At 47.0% G+C, this 17,191-nt stretch overlaps 1 protein-coding gene across 1 annotated transcript in view; it reads right to left on the bottom strand.

Moving 5' to 3' along the window:
- The window catches only part of PTPRO (protein tyrosine phosphatase receptor type O), a 164,783-nt gene that overhangs the window by 33,904 nt on the left and 113,688 nt on the right, over positions 1–17,191 (bottom strand). Inside the window, exons 8-11 of the mRNA XM_064155602.1 lie at positions 15,617–15,737; positions 12,952–13,145; positions 6,773–6,884; positions 2,283–2,434 (exon numbers count right to left, since the gene is read on the bottom strand). Coding sequence (XP_064011672.1) covers positions 2,283–2,434; positions 6,773–6,884; positions 12,952–13,145; positions 15,617–15,737 — 579 coding nt within the window. The remainder of the gene's footprint in view (positions 1–2,282; positions 2,435–6,772; positions 6,885–12,951; positions 13,146–15,616; positions 15,738–17,191) is intronic.

Here is a 17,191-nt window from a genome sequence, read left to right on the forward strand (position 1 = left end):
ATCTCATCACTGGCTACAGCTACCTGAAAGGAGGTTATGGAGAGGCTGGAGCTGGTCTCTTCTCAGAGGATATTAGAATCGTAGAATCAACCAAGTTGGAAGAGACCTCCAAGATCATCCAGTCCAATCTAGCACCCAGCCCTGTCCAGTCAATCAGACCATGGCACTAAGTGCCCCAGCCAGGCTTTTCCTGAACACCTCCAGGGACAGTGACTCCACCACCTCCCTGGGCAGCCCATTCCAATGGCAAATAATTCTCTCTGTGAAGAATTTCCTGCTAACATCCAGACTAGACCTCCCCTGGCACAACTTGAGACTCTGTCCCCTCATTCTGTTGCTGCTTGCCTGGCAGAAGAGCCCAACCCCACCTGGCTACAGACTCCCTGCAGGGAGTTGTAGACAGCAATGAGCTCTGCCCTGAGCCTCCTCTTCTGCAGGCTGCACACCCCCAGCTCCCTCAGCCTCTCCTCACAGGGCTGTGCTCCAGGCTCCTCCCCAGCCTTGCTGCCCTTCTCTGGACACCTTCCAGCACCTCAACATCTCTCTTGAATTGGGGAGTCCAGAAATGGACACAGCACTCAAGGTGTGGCCTGAGCAGTGCTGAGCACAGGGGCAGAATAATGGAGTCAGAATGAACAATAAAGGTCTCCAGTCAGATTCACACTGGATCACGTGGAGTCCATGTGTCATCTCTCATGACCTACAACAGGTTCCTGAAGGAAGATCTGTGGCTAACAGTCAGGTTTCAGAGAAGTAATGAAAATAATGTGCATAGTTTCCTTAGTCTTCCTTCTGGGCTGTCCATTTCCCTTGGAATTGAAAGCTTCAGCCTGGAAATTGACTACTAAAACCAGCATGAGGTGACTGAATGTGCCCTTTATGGATAGTCTATAAGTGCTCTGCAAACAATCTGTTGCAGTTTTTTAACATCCCTGGAGGTGTTGAAAAAATGACTGCGTGGGGCACTTAGTGCCATGGTCTGGTTGATTGGCCAGGGCTGGGTGCTAGGTTGGGCTGGCTGAGCTTGGAGGTCTCTATGATTCTATGTCTCAGTACCTTACAGCAGCACAACCCAAATGCATAGCTGGAAACCTCAGATTTCTTTTTCAATGTGCTTTTGAAGTATGCTCAGAGAGTTCAGAAGAATGTGCCAAGAAGACCTCTTCAGATCTGCCAAGTGTTCTTAGAAGTGCACAGGTTGCTAGGTGAAAGCTGCAGCAGCAAGAGGAAGTTGTATTCAAGCAGCAAACGAAACCCACACAACCTATAAGGATGTCTGCTTGACCAAGTCACGAAATGGGAAGTGAGAATACCTGTCCTGAGTGAACTAAAGCAACCCTCTGAGCCAGCACTGTGGCTTATGAATACATAGAAATAGAAAAGTCTAAATCTGTTTGTAAGCTCTTTGAAAATTCTTCCATAAGTTACAAATCCCTGCACTGGATCACCACAGAACCATTTCCTCCACTGGCTCTTTTGGCAGCTGGAGTCTGTGGAAGAGCATGCTAAAGCTCTGAAATACCTTTAACTGATCAAGCTTCTACTGAGTTCAACTTGCTGAAACTTTCCAGTCCAAAGGTAGCAACTCAGGAAAAAAACAAACACAACAAAAAGCAAAACAAAAGGAAACAAACAGAAGCCCCCACTAGTTTGAGGCTGATTGGAATATTTTGATTGGAAAAATTAGATGCTAGGCTGTGAAAAGGAAACAGTGGTGATGGCTGCTGCACTCAGAGGCTTGCTGAGATGTATCAAAGTAAAGACACAGAAGACAGAGAGTGTCTATATGTCGGTGTTTGTGCTTTTCTCCCTGGGCTTTGGCTGTGTAACCCAATTAATTCTGCTTCTAACCCCTCTTGCTGATCCTCCAAGCTCACCTTGCACGTAAGGCAGACTCTGGGATAAGGTAGAGGTGTGGAAGGTGGAAGGGTGGTTGGGAGCCCCTGCTGGGGACTCTGGTTTCTGGCAGGGCTGTTGTGCTCCTGTATTACCTTTAACTTGTCTATTGCTGTCTATAGCTGTAAATACTGTAACTACCTGCCTGTCTATTGTGCTAAGCTCTGAATATAAAGCTTCAGTCCTTAGCTTCCAGCTGGCTGACACTAGTTTGGGTGACTTCATATGAGTGGGGGGTGGTAACTCCCAAACTATCATACTCAACCAACAAAAACCATAAACCAAACCAACCAACCAATGAAAAAAAAAAAAAACAAATCCACCAAACCAAAGCACACCAAAGCCAAACCAAAGAAATGAGAGATGGCTTCCTCCTTCATACTTACACTCTTCTTGATTTTCTTCTTTCCTTCTGCAATGACCATCCAGTGCAGCATCCTGGAATGAGACAGGTCAGTACCATCTCCTCCATAGGTCCAGGTGACGTACAGGAGGTGGTTGTAATATTCTATGGAAGTAATCTCAGGTGCCACTGGTGCTGAAGGAAGAAGGCAAGTGTGTTACAGACAGGCTCTAGTACAGCTGATTACCAAATCCACTAATACACTCCTGCCAAAGGATAATGTTTAGAAGAGTGTATGAGGAAGAGAGGAGAAGCATGTTAGTAAAAGCCTCTGCAGCTCAGCACTAGCTGACAGAAACAAACCCCCACATTTAACCAGGGGGACATTTGGGACTAAAAGGCATTTCTCTTTGCAATCTTTCATTAAAGAAATAACAAACCCAAAAAAAACAAACCACACCTTCCTGCTCCTTCCCCTCCCCCCTCAGTAACCATGAAACAGCCAGGCAGAAAGGGACCCGGGCATGCTGGTAGAAAGCAGCTGAAGATGAGGCAGCAGTGTGCCCGGGTGGCAGCAGAGCCAATGGCACCCTGGCCCCCGCAGCAGCCCTGCGAGCCCAACAGCTGCGGGGCAGCAGCACGGAGGGAGCTGCAGCACAGACTCTGAGCTCGGGCCTGCTTGAATCATAGAATCAACCAGGTTAGAAGAGACCTCCAAGATCATCCAGTCCAACCTAGCACCCAGCCCTAGCCAATCAACCAGACCATGGCACTAAGTGCCTCATCCAGTCTTTTCTTGAAGACCCCCAGGGACGGTGCCTCCACCACCTCCCTGGGCAGCCCATTCCAATGCCAATCACTCTCTCTGTGAAGAACTTCTTCCTAACATCCAGCCTATACCTCCCCTGGCACAACTTGAGACTGTGTCCCCTTGTTCTATGGCTGGTTGCCTGGGAGAAGAGGCCACCCCCTACCTGGCTACAATGCCCCTTCAGGTAGTTGTAGACAGTAATAAGATCACCCCTGAGCCTCCTCTTCTCCAGGCTAAACAGGCCCAGCTCCCTCAACCTCTCCTCATAGGATTTGTGCTCCAGGCCCCTCACCAGCTTTGTTGCCCTTCTCTGGACATGTTCCAGCACCTCAACATCCTTCTTGAATTGAGGAGCCCAGAACTGGACACAGCACTCAAGGTGTGGCCTGACCAGTGCTGAGTCCAGGGGCAGAATAACCTCCCTTGTCCTACTGGCCACACTGTTCTGATGCAGGCCAGGATGCCATTGGCTCTCTTGGCCACCTGGGCACACTGCTGGCTCATCTTCAGTTTACTATCTATCAGTACCCCCAGGTGCCTTTCCTCCTGGCTGCTCCACAAGATGTCACTGCTGCTCTCACGAAGCTTCCACGGGAGACTGTGGAACCGAGACGTCCATTGACACCAAAGTGACTCCAGTAACCGCCGAGGGAGGCAGCGAATACAACGCGCAGGCAAGGCAGAGTCGCTGAGGAACCTTCGCCAAAGCTCTTCTCTCGAATCAGCCTTGAAAAGGTCCTGCTGTGCTTCTGAGAGGAAGCAACCTCATGGAGTACAAAATCCAGTCAACTAGGCCATGGCATTTGGTGCCATGGTCTAGCTGACTGGCTAGGGCTGGGTGCTAGGTTGGACTGGGTGATCTTGGAGGTCTCTTCCAACCTGCTTGATTCTATGATCCTATCTAGATGCACAAACAGCAGAGCACTGAACAGGGAGCTGATTTTGCCTCTGTAGGAGTACTCAGCAGTATTTCACACACTTTGGGTAAAGGAAGTAAAAATTAGAGAGGTTGAGAGAGGAAAAAAAGGTAACGTGAGGAATTGCTTTGCTGTGAGAGCACCTGAAGAGCTCAATGGAAGCAACTTGTCAACAGAAGAGACTGAAACAAAGTTCCATATGGAAAGGGAAGAACAACAACAGTTTTGCATCTCTTCAGTCAATAAGAGAATAGTGCAAAAAGAATTGTGGACTAGATACTAAGAGCAGTAAAATTCCACTGAGAAGCCTTTGATAATAATAGGAATTAAGTTACTGGCACAACTTTCCAGTTGGATATTTTACTTAAGAGCAGATAACCTTTTTGATGAGGTCACAAGGGGATGAAATTGAGATTCAGTCAGTTCTGCTTTGTCTGCGCCTCCTACATAAGGACTTGAACCATTTTACATCTAATAGCAGTGTCAGGGATCTCCCCATGCTGATCCTGATACTTTGGAATAAACCTAATCTCCCACATTCCTGCTGCAGGTTTCTGGAGACACAATATTGAAGTGTGAGGGCCCCACTTGGGGCCTGAACCTAATACCCAAATCAATTGGAAAAGACATTTCTACCAGCATATAGCAACCAACCAGCTGGAAAATTGCTTTCTTTTAGTACAACATAAAAGTTGATTGATGCCAGAGGACAATGAATATTCCTGGAGACCCCTCACAGGGCCCTGGTGGGTGCTGAGTTTCTGATATGCTGGAGAGGTGCCAGAATTTGTTGGCAGTAAAGCTTGGAATTAGATATTTCAGGATTGGAGGGGTTCTGATAACTTCAGTGGAGCTAGAATGTAAATCCCCTGGAATTTTTCTCCCCTGGCTCTCTTGAACATGGGTACTGTATTAACCACAATTGGAAATGCTTCTGATTCACTTTCTTCCTGACCTCACATGAAGTATTGCATCCAGTTCTGGGGTCTTCAGCATGGGAAAGACATGGACATGCTGGAGTGGGTCCAGAAGAGGACCACAAAATTGATCAGAGGAAGGGAGCACCTTTCCTGTAAGGACAGGCTGAGAGAACTGGGGTTGTTGAGCCTGGAGAAGAAGAGGTTCCAAGGAGACCTTATTGGGGTGTTTCAATAGGCCTTCCTCCTTCCAAAGGATGGGGCAAAACTTTTTATCAGGGTCTGTTGCCACAAAACAAGGGGTAATGGTTGTAAAGTAAAAGAAGGTAGATTTAGACTAGATGTAAAAAAGACTGTTTACCAGTGAGGGTGGTGAAGCACTGGAACAGATTGCCCAGGAAGGTGGAAAAAGCCCTGGAAAGACTCAAGGTCAGCTGGAACAGGGCTCTGAGCTACCTGAGCTAGTTAATGTCCAAGCTTACTGTAGAGCAGTTGGGACTAGATGACCTTTGAAGGTCCTTCTATCCCAAGCCATGCTATGATTCTGTGCTATCTACCTTTGTCTGCCTAGGAGTGCATAACTCACATGAGCTGAAGTGCCAGGTAACAGATGGCCTGACCTGCACTACTGGGAGGAGAAGAGAGGAGGAAAAAGCATTGGGAAACACTGCAGAGGTATAGAAAACCATTTCATAGTATTGCAAACCTTAGAATTCTGATTGCTGATTTACTCAGTATCCTCTCAATGTGCAGAACACATTGTATTAGCATAGAATCAAGCAGGTTGGAAGAGACCTCCAAGCTCAGCCAGTCCAACCTAGCACCCAGCCCTGGCCAATCAACCAGACCATAGCACTAAGTGCCCCAGCCAGGCTTGGCTTCAACACCTCCAGGACTCTCCTGGCCACCTGGAGATGATTGCAAAAAACCTGGTCTAGTTGAGGATGCTCCTGCTAACAACAGGGAGGGTTGGACTAGTTGACCTTTGGAGGTCCCTTCCAACCCAGACCTTTCAATGATTCTATGATCCCATGATCCAGTGAGCAGGATCACTGGTTCTCACTGGAGCCACACACTCAGCTGACAGGGGACTGGAACAGAGTAGTCAAGTGGTGTGTTTTGCAGGGGGAAATTACCTGTGCTCATCTAAAGCAGTCCTCAGAGATATCCTTGAAGAAACAAACTAAAGCTGTGCTGATTTGAGGCTAGTTGCAATATTTTAATGAGAAAAATTAGCTGATAGACTGTGAAAAAGAATCAGTGGTGGTGGCTACTTCACTCAGAGGCTTGCTGAGATGTATCAAAGCAAGGACACAAATGTAGATAAGACAGAGAGTGTCTCTATCTGTCAGAGTTGGTGTCTAGGTTTTCTCCCTGGTCTTCTGCTGCTGTGTAACCCAACTAATCATTCTGCTTCTAACCCTTCTTTCTGATCTTCCCAATTCATCTTGCACATAAGGCAGACTCTGGGATAAGGTAGAGGGGTGGAAAGAAGGTGGGAGGGTGGTTGGGAGCCCCTCCTGGGAACTGTGGTTTCTGGGAGGGCTGCTGTGTTTCTGCATTACCTTTAGCTTGTATATTTCTGCCTATAGCTCTAAATATTGTAACTATCTGCTTGTATTTTGTGCTGAGCTGTGAGTATGATGCTTCATTCCTTACCTTCCATCTGGCTGAGTCTAGTCTGGGTGATTTCATTGTATGTGTGGTGCAGGTAACTCCCAAGCCATCACAAAAGCCATCCCCCCCAATCAAAACCACAACCCCCCTACTTAACTGTTAAATATCCCAACTCAGAGTTATCTGCAGATGAAACACAACACCCAAAGTCAGACTTCCTCAACTCTCTGGCTCCCAAGAACACTTCCAGTCTTTTCAGATGAGTGCTCACCTGTTATGAAGCTGATGGTGGAGCTGTCACAGCAGCTCAGCTCTGGGTCCCCCCAAGTCACCATGGTGACCCGGAAATTGTAATACCAGGCAGGCAGCAGGTTAGCTATTCTCTGTGAAGTGACACAAGAGGAGAGGAGTCACCACCATCAGCTGTGACTTGTAAAACACAGCAATATGCATGAATCTACTTCCAGCATTGATTTTGCTCAGCTTCTTGGCCTTACTCTGCTGGAAACCTCTGACATTTGGCATCTAAATTCATTGTGAAGCCTCTGCAGTGTGAGTGAAAGCAGTTGTGACACTCTGCTGTTCGTCCATGGGCATGTGGTCCCAGGTCCTACCTGTGGCAGGAACTTCTCATTGATTCCTGGGGCAGCAAGAATGATTCCTGCAGAGTTGTGTTGAGCCCCCAACACAAGAAGGACCTGAAACTGTTTGAGACAGTTCAGAGGAGGCCATGAAGATGCTCAGAAGGCTGGAACAGCTCTGCTGTGAGGACAGGCTACAAGAGTTGGGGCTCTGCAGCCTGGAGAAGAGAAGGCTTAGAGGAGACCTTGGAGTGGCCTTCCAGTATCTGAAGGAGGCTACAGGAGGGCTGGGGAGGGACTATTGACAAGGTCTTGTAATGACAGGATGAGGAGGAATGGGTTTAAAGTGGCAGAGGGGAGATTGAAACTGGATGTTAGGAAAGGGTTCTTTAGAATGAGGGTGGTGAGACACCGGCACAGGTTGCCCAGGGAGGTTGTGGAGCACGGAATCACCCAATGTGATCTTTGATCACCTCCCTGGAGGTATTCAAGGCCAGGTGGTATAAGTCTTTGAGTGACCTGTTCTAGTGGGAGGTGTCCCTGCCTATGGCAGGAGGTTGGAACTGGATGGTCTTTGAGGTCCCTTCCAATCTAAACCATTCCATGACTAGGATTCTATAACAAGATTCCAATTTGATGAAGGCAAAATCAAGAATGTAGGTTTTGCTATTGGGATTAAATAGGGCTTAAAGAATCATAGAATCAAGCAGGTTGGAAGAGACCTCCAAGCTCACCCAGTCCAACCTAGCACCCAGCCCTGGCCAATCAACCAGACCATGGCACTAAGTGCCTCATCCAGGCTTTTCTTGAACACCTCCAGGGATGGTGACTCCACCACCTCCCAGGGCAGCCCAAGAGTTGCTTTAAATAGGTCTGAAATGAGTTGTGACTCAGGCCTTCAAAAGAGTGATTTTCTTCTTCCCTGTTTTCACAATGTCTTTCACTGGGTAGCATCATTTATTACAAATTAAATGTGAATGGCTCATAAATGACTTATGAGACACAAATGACATAGAAATACAAATGAGATCCAAATCAAGTTTCAAATGCAATGGGTTTCCTATTATATTGTCATCTATAATATTTAGGTTGAGCTATGTTGACAGCACAAAGCACTTTGAGGATTTAAATCTGTGATGCTTTAAAAATTCAAAAGAAAAGAAAATGGCAGAGAATAAAAAACATTCAGCAAGTCAGAAATTGCTGTTTTTACAGATCTCTGCTGTTTGCAGTGGCCTTGTGTGTGTGAGAGAGAGATACCACAAGGCAATCCAAAGACTGACTTTGTGGATTCTTCTCTCTCTATGCCTTTCAGGAAATGTTGAACCCAACTAACACCAAAATCTTGAAGATGTGGACTTCTTCTTACAAGGAGAGACTGAGGGAGGTGGAGCTCTTTAGCTTGGAGAAAAGACTGAGAGCTGACCTCAATCATGTTTATAAAGAGGTGAAGGGTGAGGGCCAGGAGGCTGCAGCCAGGCTCTGCTGGGCACTAGGAGGCTGGAGCCAGGCTCTGCTGGGCACTAGGAGGCCGGAGGCAGGCTCTGCTGGGTTCTGGGAGGCTGGAGCCAGGCTCTGCTGGGCACTAGGAGCCTGGAGCCAGGCTCTGCTGGGCATTAGGAGGCTGAAGCCAGGCTCTGCTGGGCACTAGGAGGCTGGAGCCAGGCTCTGCTGGGTGATGCCCAGTGCCAGGACAAGGGGCAATGGGTGGAAGCTGAGGCATAGGAAGTTCCATTTAAACATGAAGAGGATTTTTTTCCCTGTGAGGGGGACAGAGGCTGCCCAGGGGGGCTGTGGAGTCTCTCTCTCTGGAGATATTCAAGACCTGCCTGGTTGCATTCCTGTGTGATCTACTCTAGGTGATCCTGCTCTGGCAGGGGGGTTGGGCTGGATGAGGTCCCTTCCATTCTGTGATTCTTCTGACATGCCCCTGGTGTAATATTGAAGAAACCAACTCTGCTTTGACACTTCTAACGTAGGAGGTGCAGAGCACAGAATGAACAAAGTAACTAAACAAAGAGCAAATTCAGTGCCAAAAGTTCTTAGTCAGCAATAATCATAGAATGGTTTAGATGGAAGGGACTTCAAAGACCATCCAGTTCCAACCCCCTGCCATAGGCAGGGACACCTCCCACTAGAACACTCCCACTTGTGTTGGGAGCTCCAGAACTGCACGAAGGACTGCAGGTGGGGTCTGATGAGAGTAGACTGAAAGAGGAGAGTCACCTCCCTTGCCCTGCTGGCCATGCTGCTCTAAACCAGCAGTTTGGTTTTTGGTTGCACTCCCTTCTCACTGGGCCTCTCACTGCTGCTTCAGAATTGCTGTGAAGCACAGGGGAGCTTGTGAGACATGGCTGGATTTTGGAGCACTGTTAGAGAACTCAAACAAATGTTCACCAAGTCACACCAATGTGTCATAGAATAGCACCACTGAGGTTGGAGAAGACTTCTTGGATCATCAGGGGGAACCATCAATCTACCACCACTGTGGCCACCAAACCATGGCCCTCAGCAACACATCTCCATGGCTTTGAAAGTCATCCATGGATAGGGACTTCACCATTGCCCTGGGCAGCCTGGGCCATGCCTGGACAACCCTCAAGAGAGAGAAATCGTTCCTCATGGAAAAACCTCAACTTTCCCTGGGCCAACTTGAGGCCACCTCCTCTTGTCCTATCACCAAGGAGAAGACCTTGAACCCTAGCTGGCTTCAGGGTCCTCTCAGGAAGCTGGAAAGAGCCTCCTTTGCTCCAGCCTCAACACCCCCAGGTCCCTCAGCTGCTCCTCACAAGTTCTCCAGACCCTTCTCCTTCTTCTCCAGACCCTTGCCCACCTTTATTGCCCTTCATAGAATCAGCCAGGTTGGAAAAGACCTCCAAGATCATCCAGTCCAACCTTCACTGGTCTTGAAATCATTTTGCCTGGAGAAGACCTTGAAAGTGGTGGAGTCCAACCATGGCCTCAGCATTACCTCAGGGCAGCATCAAACCATGGCCCTCAGCACCACATCTCCACAGCTCTGAAACCTCTCCAGGGCTGGGGACTCCACAACTGCCTTGGGTAGCCTGAGCCAATGCTTCACCATTTTAGATCCTTTTGAGAGCTCCACACAGGTTGTGTTAGATGTCAGAAGAGAAGAACTTTGAGACATTGTCTTTCCAATTCAGACTCAGCTGGAAGAAACGCTCACTCTCTCATTCCAGACTGGAATTCAGACAAAGGGGTTCCACTTTGTCTTCCTTGAACAGGATTTGCAACAGCAAGGGACAAGGTCTTCTAATGAAGCACCTTAACTCTGTTTGTAGAGATGCTGAATAATTGTGTCCTTTCTGTAATCTGAACTAGAGTGGCAGTGAGGGTGCTCACTGCTGGAACACAAACCCTACGAGGAGAGGCTGAGGGAGCTGGGGGTGTGCAGTCTGCAGAAGAGGAGGCTCAGGGCAGACCTCATTGCTGGCTACAATTGCCTGAAGGGAGGCTGTAGCCAGGTGGGGTTGGGCTCTTCTGCCAGGCAAGCAGCAACAGAACAAGGGGACGCAGTGTGAAGTTGTGCCAGGGCAAGTCTAGGCTGGGTGTTAGGAGGAAGTTCTTTGCAGAGAGAGTGATTGGCATTGGAATGGGCTGCCCAGGGAGGTGGTGGAGTTGCTGTCCCTGGAGGTGTTCAAGAAAAGCCTGGATGAGGCACTTGGTGCCATGGTCTGGTTGACTGGATAGGGCTGGGTGCTAGGTTGGACTGGCTGAGCTTGGAGGTCTGTTCCAACCTGGTTGATTCTATGATTCTAAGATGGCTTTGGTGCTGAGATGACTCAGATCACTCAGGTATGGATCTAATTGTGCTGAGTCACTATTACAAGACATCACTTACTCATTTGTTAGGTTATTTTAGGGTTTAATTTCCCTGGAGGCTTCTGTGGGAGATTTACAGTCATGTACCCAATTACAGTTAAGCTGCTGCAGCCAAAATGACTCCACCAATGTATTATGCAAATCAACTACAGTAAATCACTGAGGCTCTCACAAGCAGCACAAGTTATTGCTGTCCTTTTTTTGCATGCTCATAGATTCCTGAACAACTCATTTCAGCTAAAATTGCTTTCTGTCTTGTGCTGCAGTGAAAGCCACATAAATTCTGCTCATCTTCTCCAAGAAAAATGGAAAAGAGGAGGAAAATTTCACTTTACTTCTCCAAAGATGCACCTGCCTGTAGGTATCTGTGTGTTCTTCTAGACACTGGGCTCCACCTAGCTGAAATCCTGCCATAAGCAACCTGCAGGGAGGCTGTAGCCAGGTGGGGTTGGGCTCTTCTGCCAGGCAAGCAGCAAGAGAACAAGGGGACACAGTCTCAAGTTGTGCCAGGGGAGTTCTAGGCTGGGTGTTAGGAGGAAGTTGTTGGCAGAGAGAGTGATTGGCATTGGAATGGGCTGCCCAGGGAGGTGGTGGAGTCGCTGTGCCTGGAGATGTTGAAGCCAAGCCTGTCTGGGGCACTTAGTGCCATGGTCTGGTTGATTGGCCAGGGCTGGGTGCTAGGTCGGACTGGCTGAGCTTGGAGCTCTCTTCCAACCTGGTGGATTCTATGATGATTCTATGAAACATAAAAGCTGCTTTCACAAGAACATCTCTGCAGCTAAGCCTCCTGGATGGCTGTAAGAAGAAAGAGTTGGTATGTGTTTGATCAGAAGTAGACAGCAGGCCAATGGTTGTCAGTTCACCAGAGATAAGAATGAGAGCCTGCAAGTACTATCCCTGTTATCAAAAGCCAGGATGTGGTGCTGGTTAAACAGCATGTTCAGCCAGCACTGACCTTGGAAGGCTCCACAGAGGACAAGCAGCTGCAGAGGGAGCTGAAGATGCTGAAGGCTCCCCTCGCTAGGGGGTCGCGCGACCACCAAAGCCAACAATGCACACGGGCAGTAGGGAAAGATGGAGTGGAACAGACTGGGAAACAAGAGAGGAGCTTGGCTCTGCTTGGTGCAGCCTTCTGGGATGTCCTGGCCACACATCACAGAATTCTGAACACATCTATACCAAGAGCCTGGGGAGCTGGGTTGGGGCAGAACCACTCTGACCACCATGGTGGTGCAGTTCCTGCTGGGGACATCTACCTTGAGAAGATAAGTGCCTGCCAGGCCTGCGAGCTACGTATCTCAGGAGTGCTGCTGGTCAGTTGGATAGGGTGAGCATAACCTGCTCTTTGATCAATAGAGTCACTCAGCATGCCTTGGTGTGTACCTTCCTCTCTGTGATTTCAGTAGCTGAGCCACAAACATTGTAGTTTGCAGCACACCTTCCTCTGTGATTTTAGTAGTTGAGCCACAAGTATTGTAGTTTCCAGCACACCTTCCTCCCTATGATTTTAGTATTTGAGCTATAATAAAGTGTTGAAACTGTACCCAGAGAGGGATACTGTGTGAGAGCATTCCCTGGCCCCAAAGAACTCATTGGAACAATGGCACACTGCAAGACTAGCCCATAATCCCCAAATCCATATTATCAATATCAATTATGTAGATAAGGCTTTGGACTACCCCTCCTTGAGTAGATAATGGCATTTGTAAAGCCTTGACTTGACAAACTGATCGACAAATTGAAGCTGCCTCTGAACTTGTTAAAGATGCTTCCTTGCTTTGGCAAAGTAAGAGGCTCTTCTATCTCAGCACTATTTACAATTTGGCAGGGTTCAGCTGGCATTCCTTTGCTTTAAAACAGAGCACACCTCTGGCACCCTGGCCACTTTCTCTCCTTTGCCTGGAGAAACATGCCAGGCTTAAAGTCATGCATACATCTGCATGGGGGAAAGGCTGGGAAGAGCTCACAAGGTGCCAGGGCTCTGCAGGCATGGGAAATCAACAGTCAGTAATGATTACTTTACCACAGAGGCAGTTAAGGAGACAGTTGCTGCTATTTCATAGTAGGTTGTCCACTCAGAGGTCATCGTTGATGGGTTGAAGTAGAACATTTCTACAACATATTTCCTGAACACTCCAAGGAATGGCCTGTTCCAGCTCAAAACAACAGCAGTGGGTCCCAAAGGGTAAAGCGTCAAGTCTTTTATTCCAGTGGGCACTGTGAATCAGAAACTGTGGTTAGTAACACCTCTGCTGTCAGTTACACTTCACTGTCAAACAAATCCTTTCCTAAACTGAGCTCTGTCTGTTTCTGGCCTGTCCTTGACTTGTCTGGTTTTGACTTCTCTCAGAAATGACTGCAGGCTACTTGGGGTTGGCTGCTTAGCTTGAGAGGGCTTGGAAGGCTCCACTCTACTTTGAAAATCAGGATCCTTAGGAGACATTTCAAACCCAAAAGCATCACATCCATAATGCTTTAGAAGGTGAAGACTGTAAGAAGGTGATAGTTTTTATGTCTACTGTTCCACCCCTGGGGAATCTAAAGGTTCTGCCATGCACTGCTATTCTTGCCTCACAGATGATGATACTGGGAAAGAGGAGTCAGTGATGTGAAAAATGTCACCTAAGGGTCAACTCCTGCAACCCTTACTTGCCTGGAAATCAGTTATTCTTCATGACTCAACTGAGGCTAAAGAAGTACTTTGCTACCATTTGGAAGGGTTACAGAGCCTCAGCTACTGCAGGTTGGGTGAGAGCCAGGACCAGCATCCGGATTACTTCAGCCTGTATTAGCACACAATTGCCTTCCCCTTCATAAGTCATTGACCACATCTTTGCTTCCTCTAACGTGTTCATACTCACTCAGTGAAAGTGAGACTTAGGATGAGCATGGGGAGAATGGGGTACTTTTTAAAGTGTGTTTTATCCTTCCTTCACTTTCATTCCTCATGAGCCACCACTGATCATTTTACACAACATTTTGTGGACCTATTTCAATCACAAATTCAATATAGAACCATAGAATCAACCAGGATTGGGAAATCAGCAGTCAGTAAGGGTCACTTTACCAGAGAGGCAGTTAAGGAGACAGTTGCTGCTGTTTCACAGTAGGTTGTCCACTCAGAGGGTTGAAGTAAAACACTTCTACAGTGTATTTGCTGAACACTCCAACCAGGTTGATTCTATCCCCTTATGAAATGAAAACTCACCCAACTGTTGCTTTACTGCCTTGAAAAAAACCCAATCCCTTTTAGAATAGGAAGCATATGAGATGTTCTGTTTAGAAACTGGTTGCCATTTTGAGTTGAGAAAGCAACTTTTATGGTTGTTAGGCCACTGAGAGAAGGGAATAGAATGAAGTTATTTAGCTTGGAAGTAGATGATTTTACTTTCTCAAGTGGGACCCATCTCAAACAGAATTTTGCAGCTTTCTGAAGCAACTACAGTCAGAGAGAAAACAAAAAGCACTTGTAAAAGTAGGCCAGTGGCAAAGATTTAGGTCATAAAGAATATATAGATGTATATATCTCTCTATATTTTGCTTCCTCTTCTCCCCTTTACTGAAATATTTCTACTCACAGCCCCTTTTGCACCAACAGTTTACTGCAACACACTTGAATGTATCAGATTTTTATTCAAACCTAATTTATCAAATTATATAAGGCAACTGCCTAGAATGAAAAGGCTTTCACCAAGGCCATTGCTTTCATTTAAGGACTGAATTCTTAAGAGGTTAACTTTGGGTTTTTTTCCCCTGTCACTCTCTCTTCTCTCCATCACAGAGATGAAGCAGAATGAAAATCTTTAACTCCCAGGCAGCTGCTCTCCCAGAGAGCAGGCTGTTTGCCAAAAGGAGAAGCTGGGTGACTCAGGTTAAGTATTTCTCTGCACTGAATCTCCCTTCAGCCTTTCCTCTTCTTAACACATTTTGTTAAAGTGGTAACCTTACCAAAATAAATGATACTGAAACAAAAAACTACTGAATGTGACTCTTTAGGAGCCTGAATTACAGGCATGGTGCTCTACCTGGTGACCATAAAAACACAATCTTGAAAGTGCTACTCTTGGTCTTAGAAATTCTTAACTCCAAATCTCAGAACAGGAAGGTAGACACAACAGAAGCTGGTGGTGGTCATGCAGCAGTGAAGCTCTCCCTACTCTTAGCACTGTGGCCTTCAGACTGGGCCACAGGACATCCCTCTTAAAGAACATTTGCTACAAACATTTTGGCAGCAGTCTCACACACTTCACAAGACAGTGAGAAATAACTGCCTCTAGGAAGTGTCCACATCTCTGCAGGCATCACAGACCACCTGCAGCTCAGGCTGGCTCCACCTGAGTGAGGTGATCCCCACCCTAAATGACATAGACCAGGACCACTGCTAGGGACAGATGTATATTTAGGCGTCCAAGAGTGGAGACTGTTCTTAGCACAGGGCACTCAGTGTGTGAATCCTGGCTGTAAGTGCTCTCTATGATTGATAACAACATTTGAATGTGAAATATCTGCCTTTCACTGAGGAGTATTTTCCTCACCTCAGTAACAAGAAATAGATTCTCACTGGGTGCTCATTGCATTTGAAATCACAGTTTGGTACTGGTTTGTGGGCTCCAAACAGGGCTTAATGACTGTGCCCCACACATTTTAAACCAAGCAAAGACATGTCAGAGAGGAGATGCAGGAGTTACCAATGGAAAAGGTAACAGGATCAGAAGGTGGTCCAACCAATGGTCCTTTGCGTAAGTAAACCACAACTTGGTACTGGGCACCAGGAACAAGATTTTCAATGAGGCTGCTGCTTGAATTCACCTAAGAGGAGAAGAACACAGCAGATAGGAAGTATTGGTTAATCAAGAGGATATTGAGACTGTACTTGAACTACTCCAGATCCAAAAGGCATGGCTCTGAGCACGCTGGCAGTCTTGGCTAAAGCAACATTCATTCAGCCCAAAATGATGGCCAAACTGTGGAAGTGGTCAGGACTAACCTGACAAATGATCTGACACAGTATCACAGCTGCCTTGCTGGGTAAGGTCAGCTGTCACATTGCAGACCTGCTCCTTCCCACTATCAAAGTGCATTGAAATAGTCAGGCTATATTATTCATACTCAGGCAGGATTATTTTGCCTGTGTGCTTTCAATACAAGCCTGAGGCTTTTCATCAGCCACTTGACTGATCTGCAGCCATGCGAGCTGAAGGCAGTGTTATGGAAAAGCTGCCTTCTGAATGCATCTGATAAGCAGGCTGCATGGTGAAATCAGAGAGGAATTACTCCCTCTCACCTCCCTTGCACAGCACTACAAAACGTCAGGGACCCTGTGAATTTTCTTTCCAGTTTAAAAACATCACTACTCAGATTTCTGCTGTGCCACACCAGGTTTCAGTCAGAGCTGGAGGCAGAGTGCCTGACCAAGTGGTCTGATACAATGTGAGAAGTCTTCACTCCCCAAAAGCCAGTGAAGAACAAATATGTAGAGCACCTTTAAGGAAAGGACCTCATGTGCCCATTCTAGAACTGCAGGCTGATGTTGCCTGCTGGTTTCCTTCACAAAGTCTCATCACAACCTCTTCTGCACTGACACTTTGCTGCAATACACTTGAATATAGCAGTGCCAGCATAGATCTAGTGAGAAACAGAATTTGCCTTTAACAGCTGCTTTGGAAAGCTAAATCACTTTTAAATCATGCACAGTGATGGAATTGAATAGAGCTCTGCACTGAATTTTGTCCTTTTCAGCTCCTCAAGGAGAATTCAAACCACCAGTCATTAATAATTCCATGTATAGTCATAGAATGGTTTGGGTTGGAAGGGACCTCAAAGATCAGCCAGTTCCAACCCCCCGACATAGGCAGGGACACCTCCTACTAGAAAACGTTGCTCAGGACCTCATCCAACCTGGCCTTGAACACCTCCCTGAGCAACCTGTGCCAGTGTCTCACCACCCTCACTGCAAAGAAACCTTTCCTAACATCCACTTTCAATCTCCCCTCTGCCAGTTTAATCTCATTCCTCCTCATCCTATCATTACAAGACCTTGTCAATAGTCCCTCCCCAGCCTTCCTGGAGCCCTGGAAGGCCACTCCAAGGTCTCCTGGAAGCCATAACCTCCCTGGGCAACCTGTTTAATATATAATAAGCTGAAAAAAAATTGATTAGAGGTAGTACAAATATTTGTAGCAACAGAAAGAAATTGTATGTAGAGCCTTTTACCTGCTTGCAGCAAATATGTATTTCCTGGGATTTATTTTTGAGTTTGTAGA

Source organism: Pogoniulus pusillus, chromosome 15 (assembly GCF_015220805.1).
Source record: "Pogoniulus pusillus isolate bPogPus1 chromosome 15, bPogPus1.pri, whole genome shotgun sequence".
NCBI lineage: Eukaryota > Metazoa > Chordata > Aves > Piciformes > Lybiidae > Pogoniulus > Pogoniulus pusillus.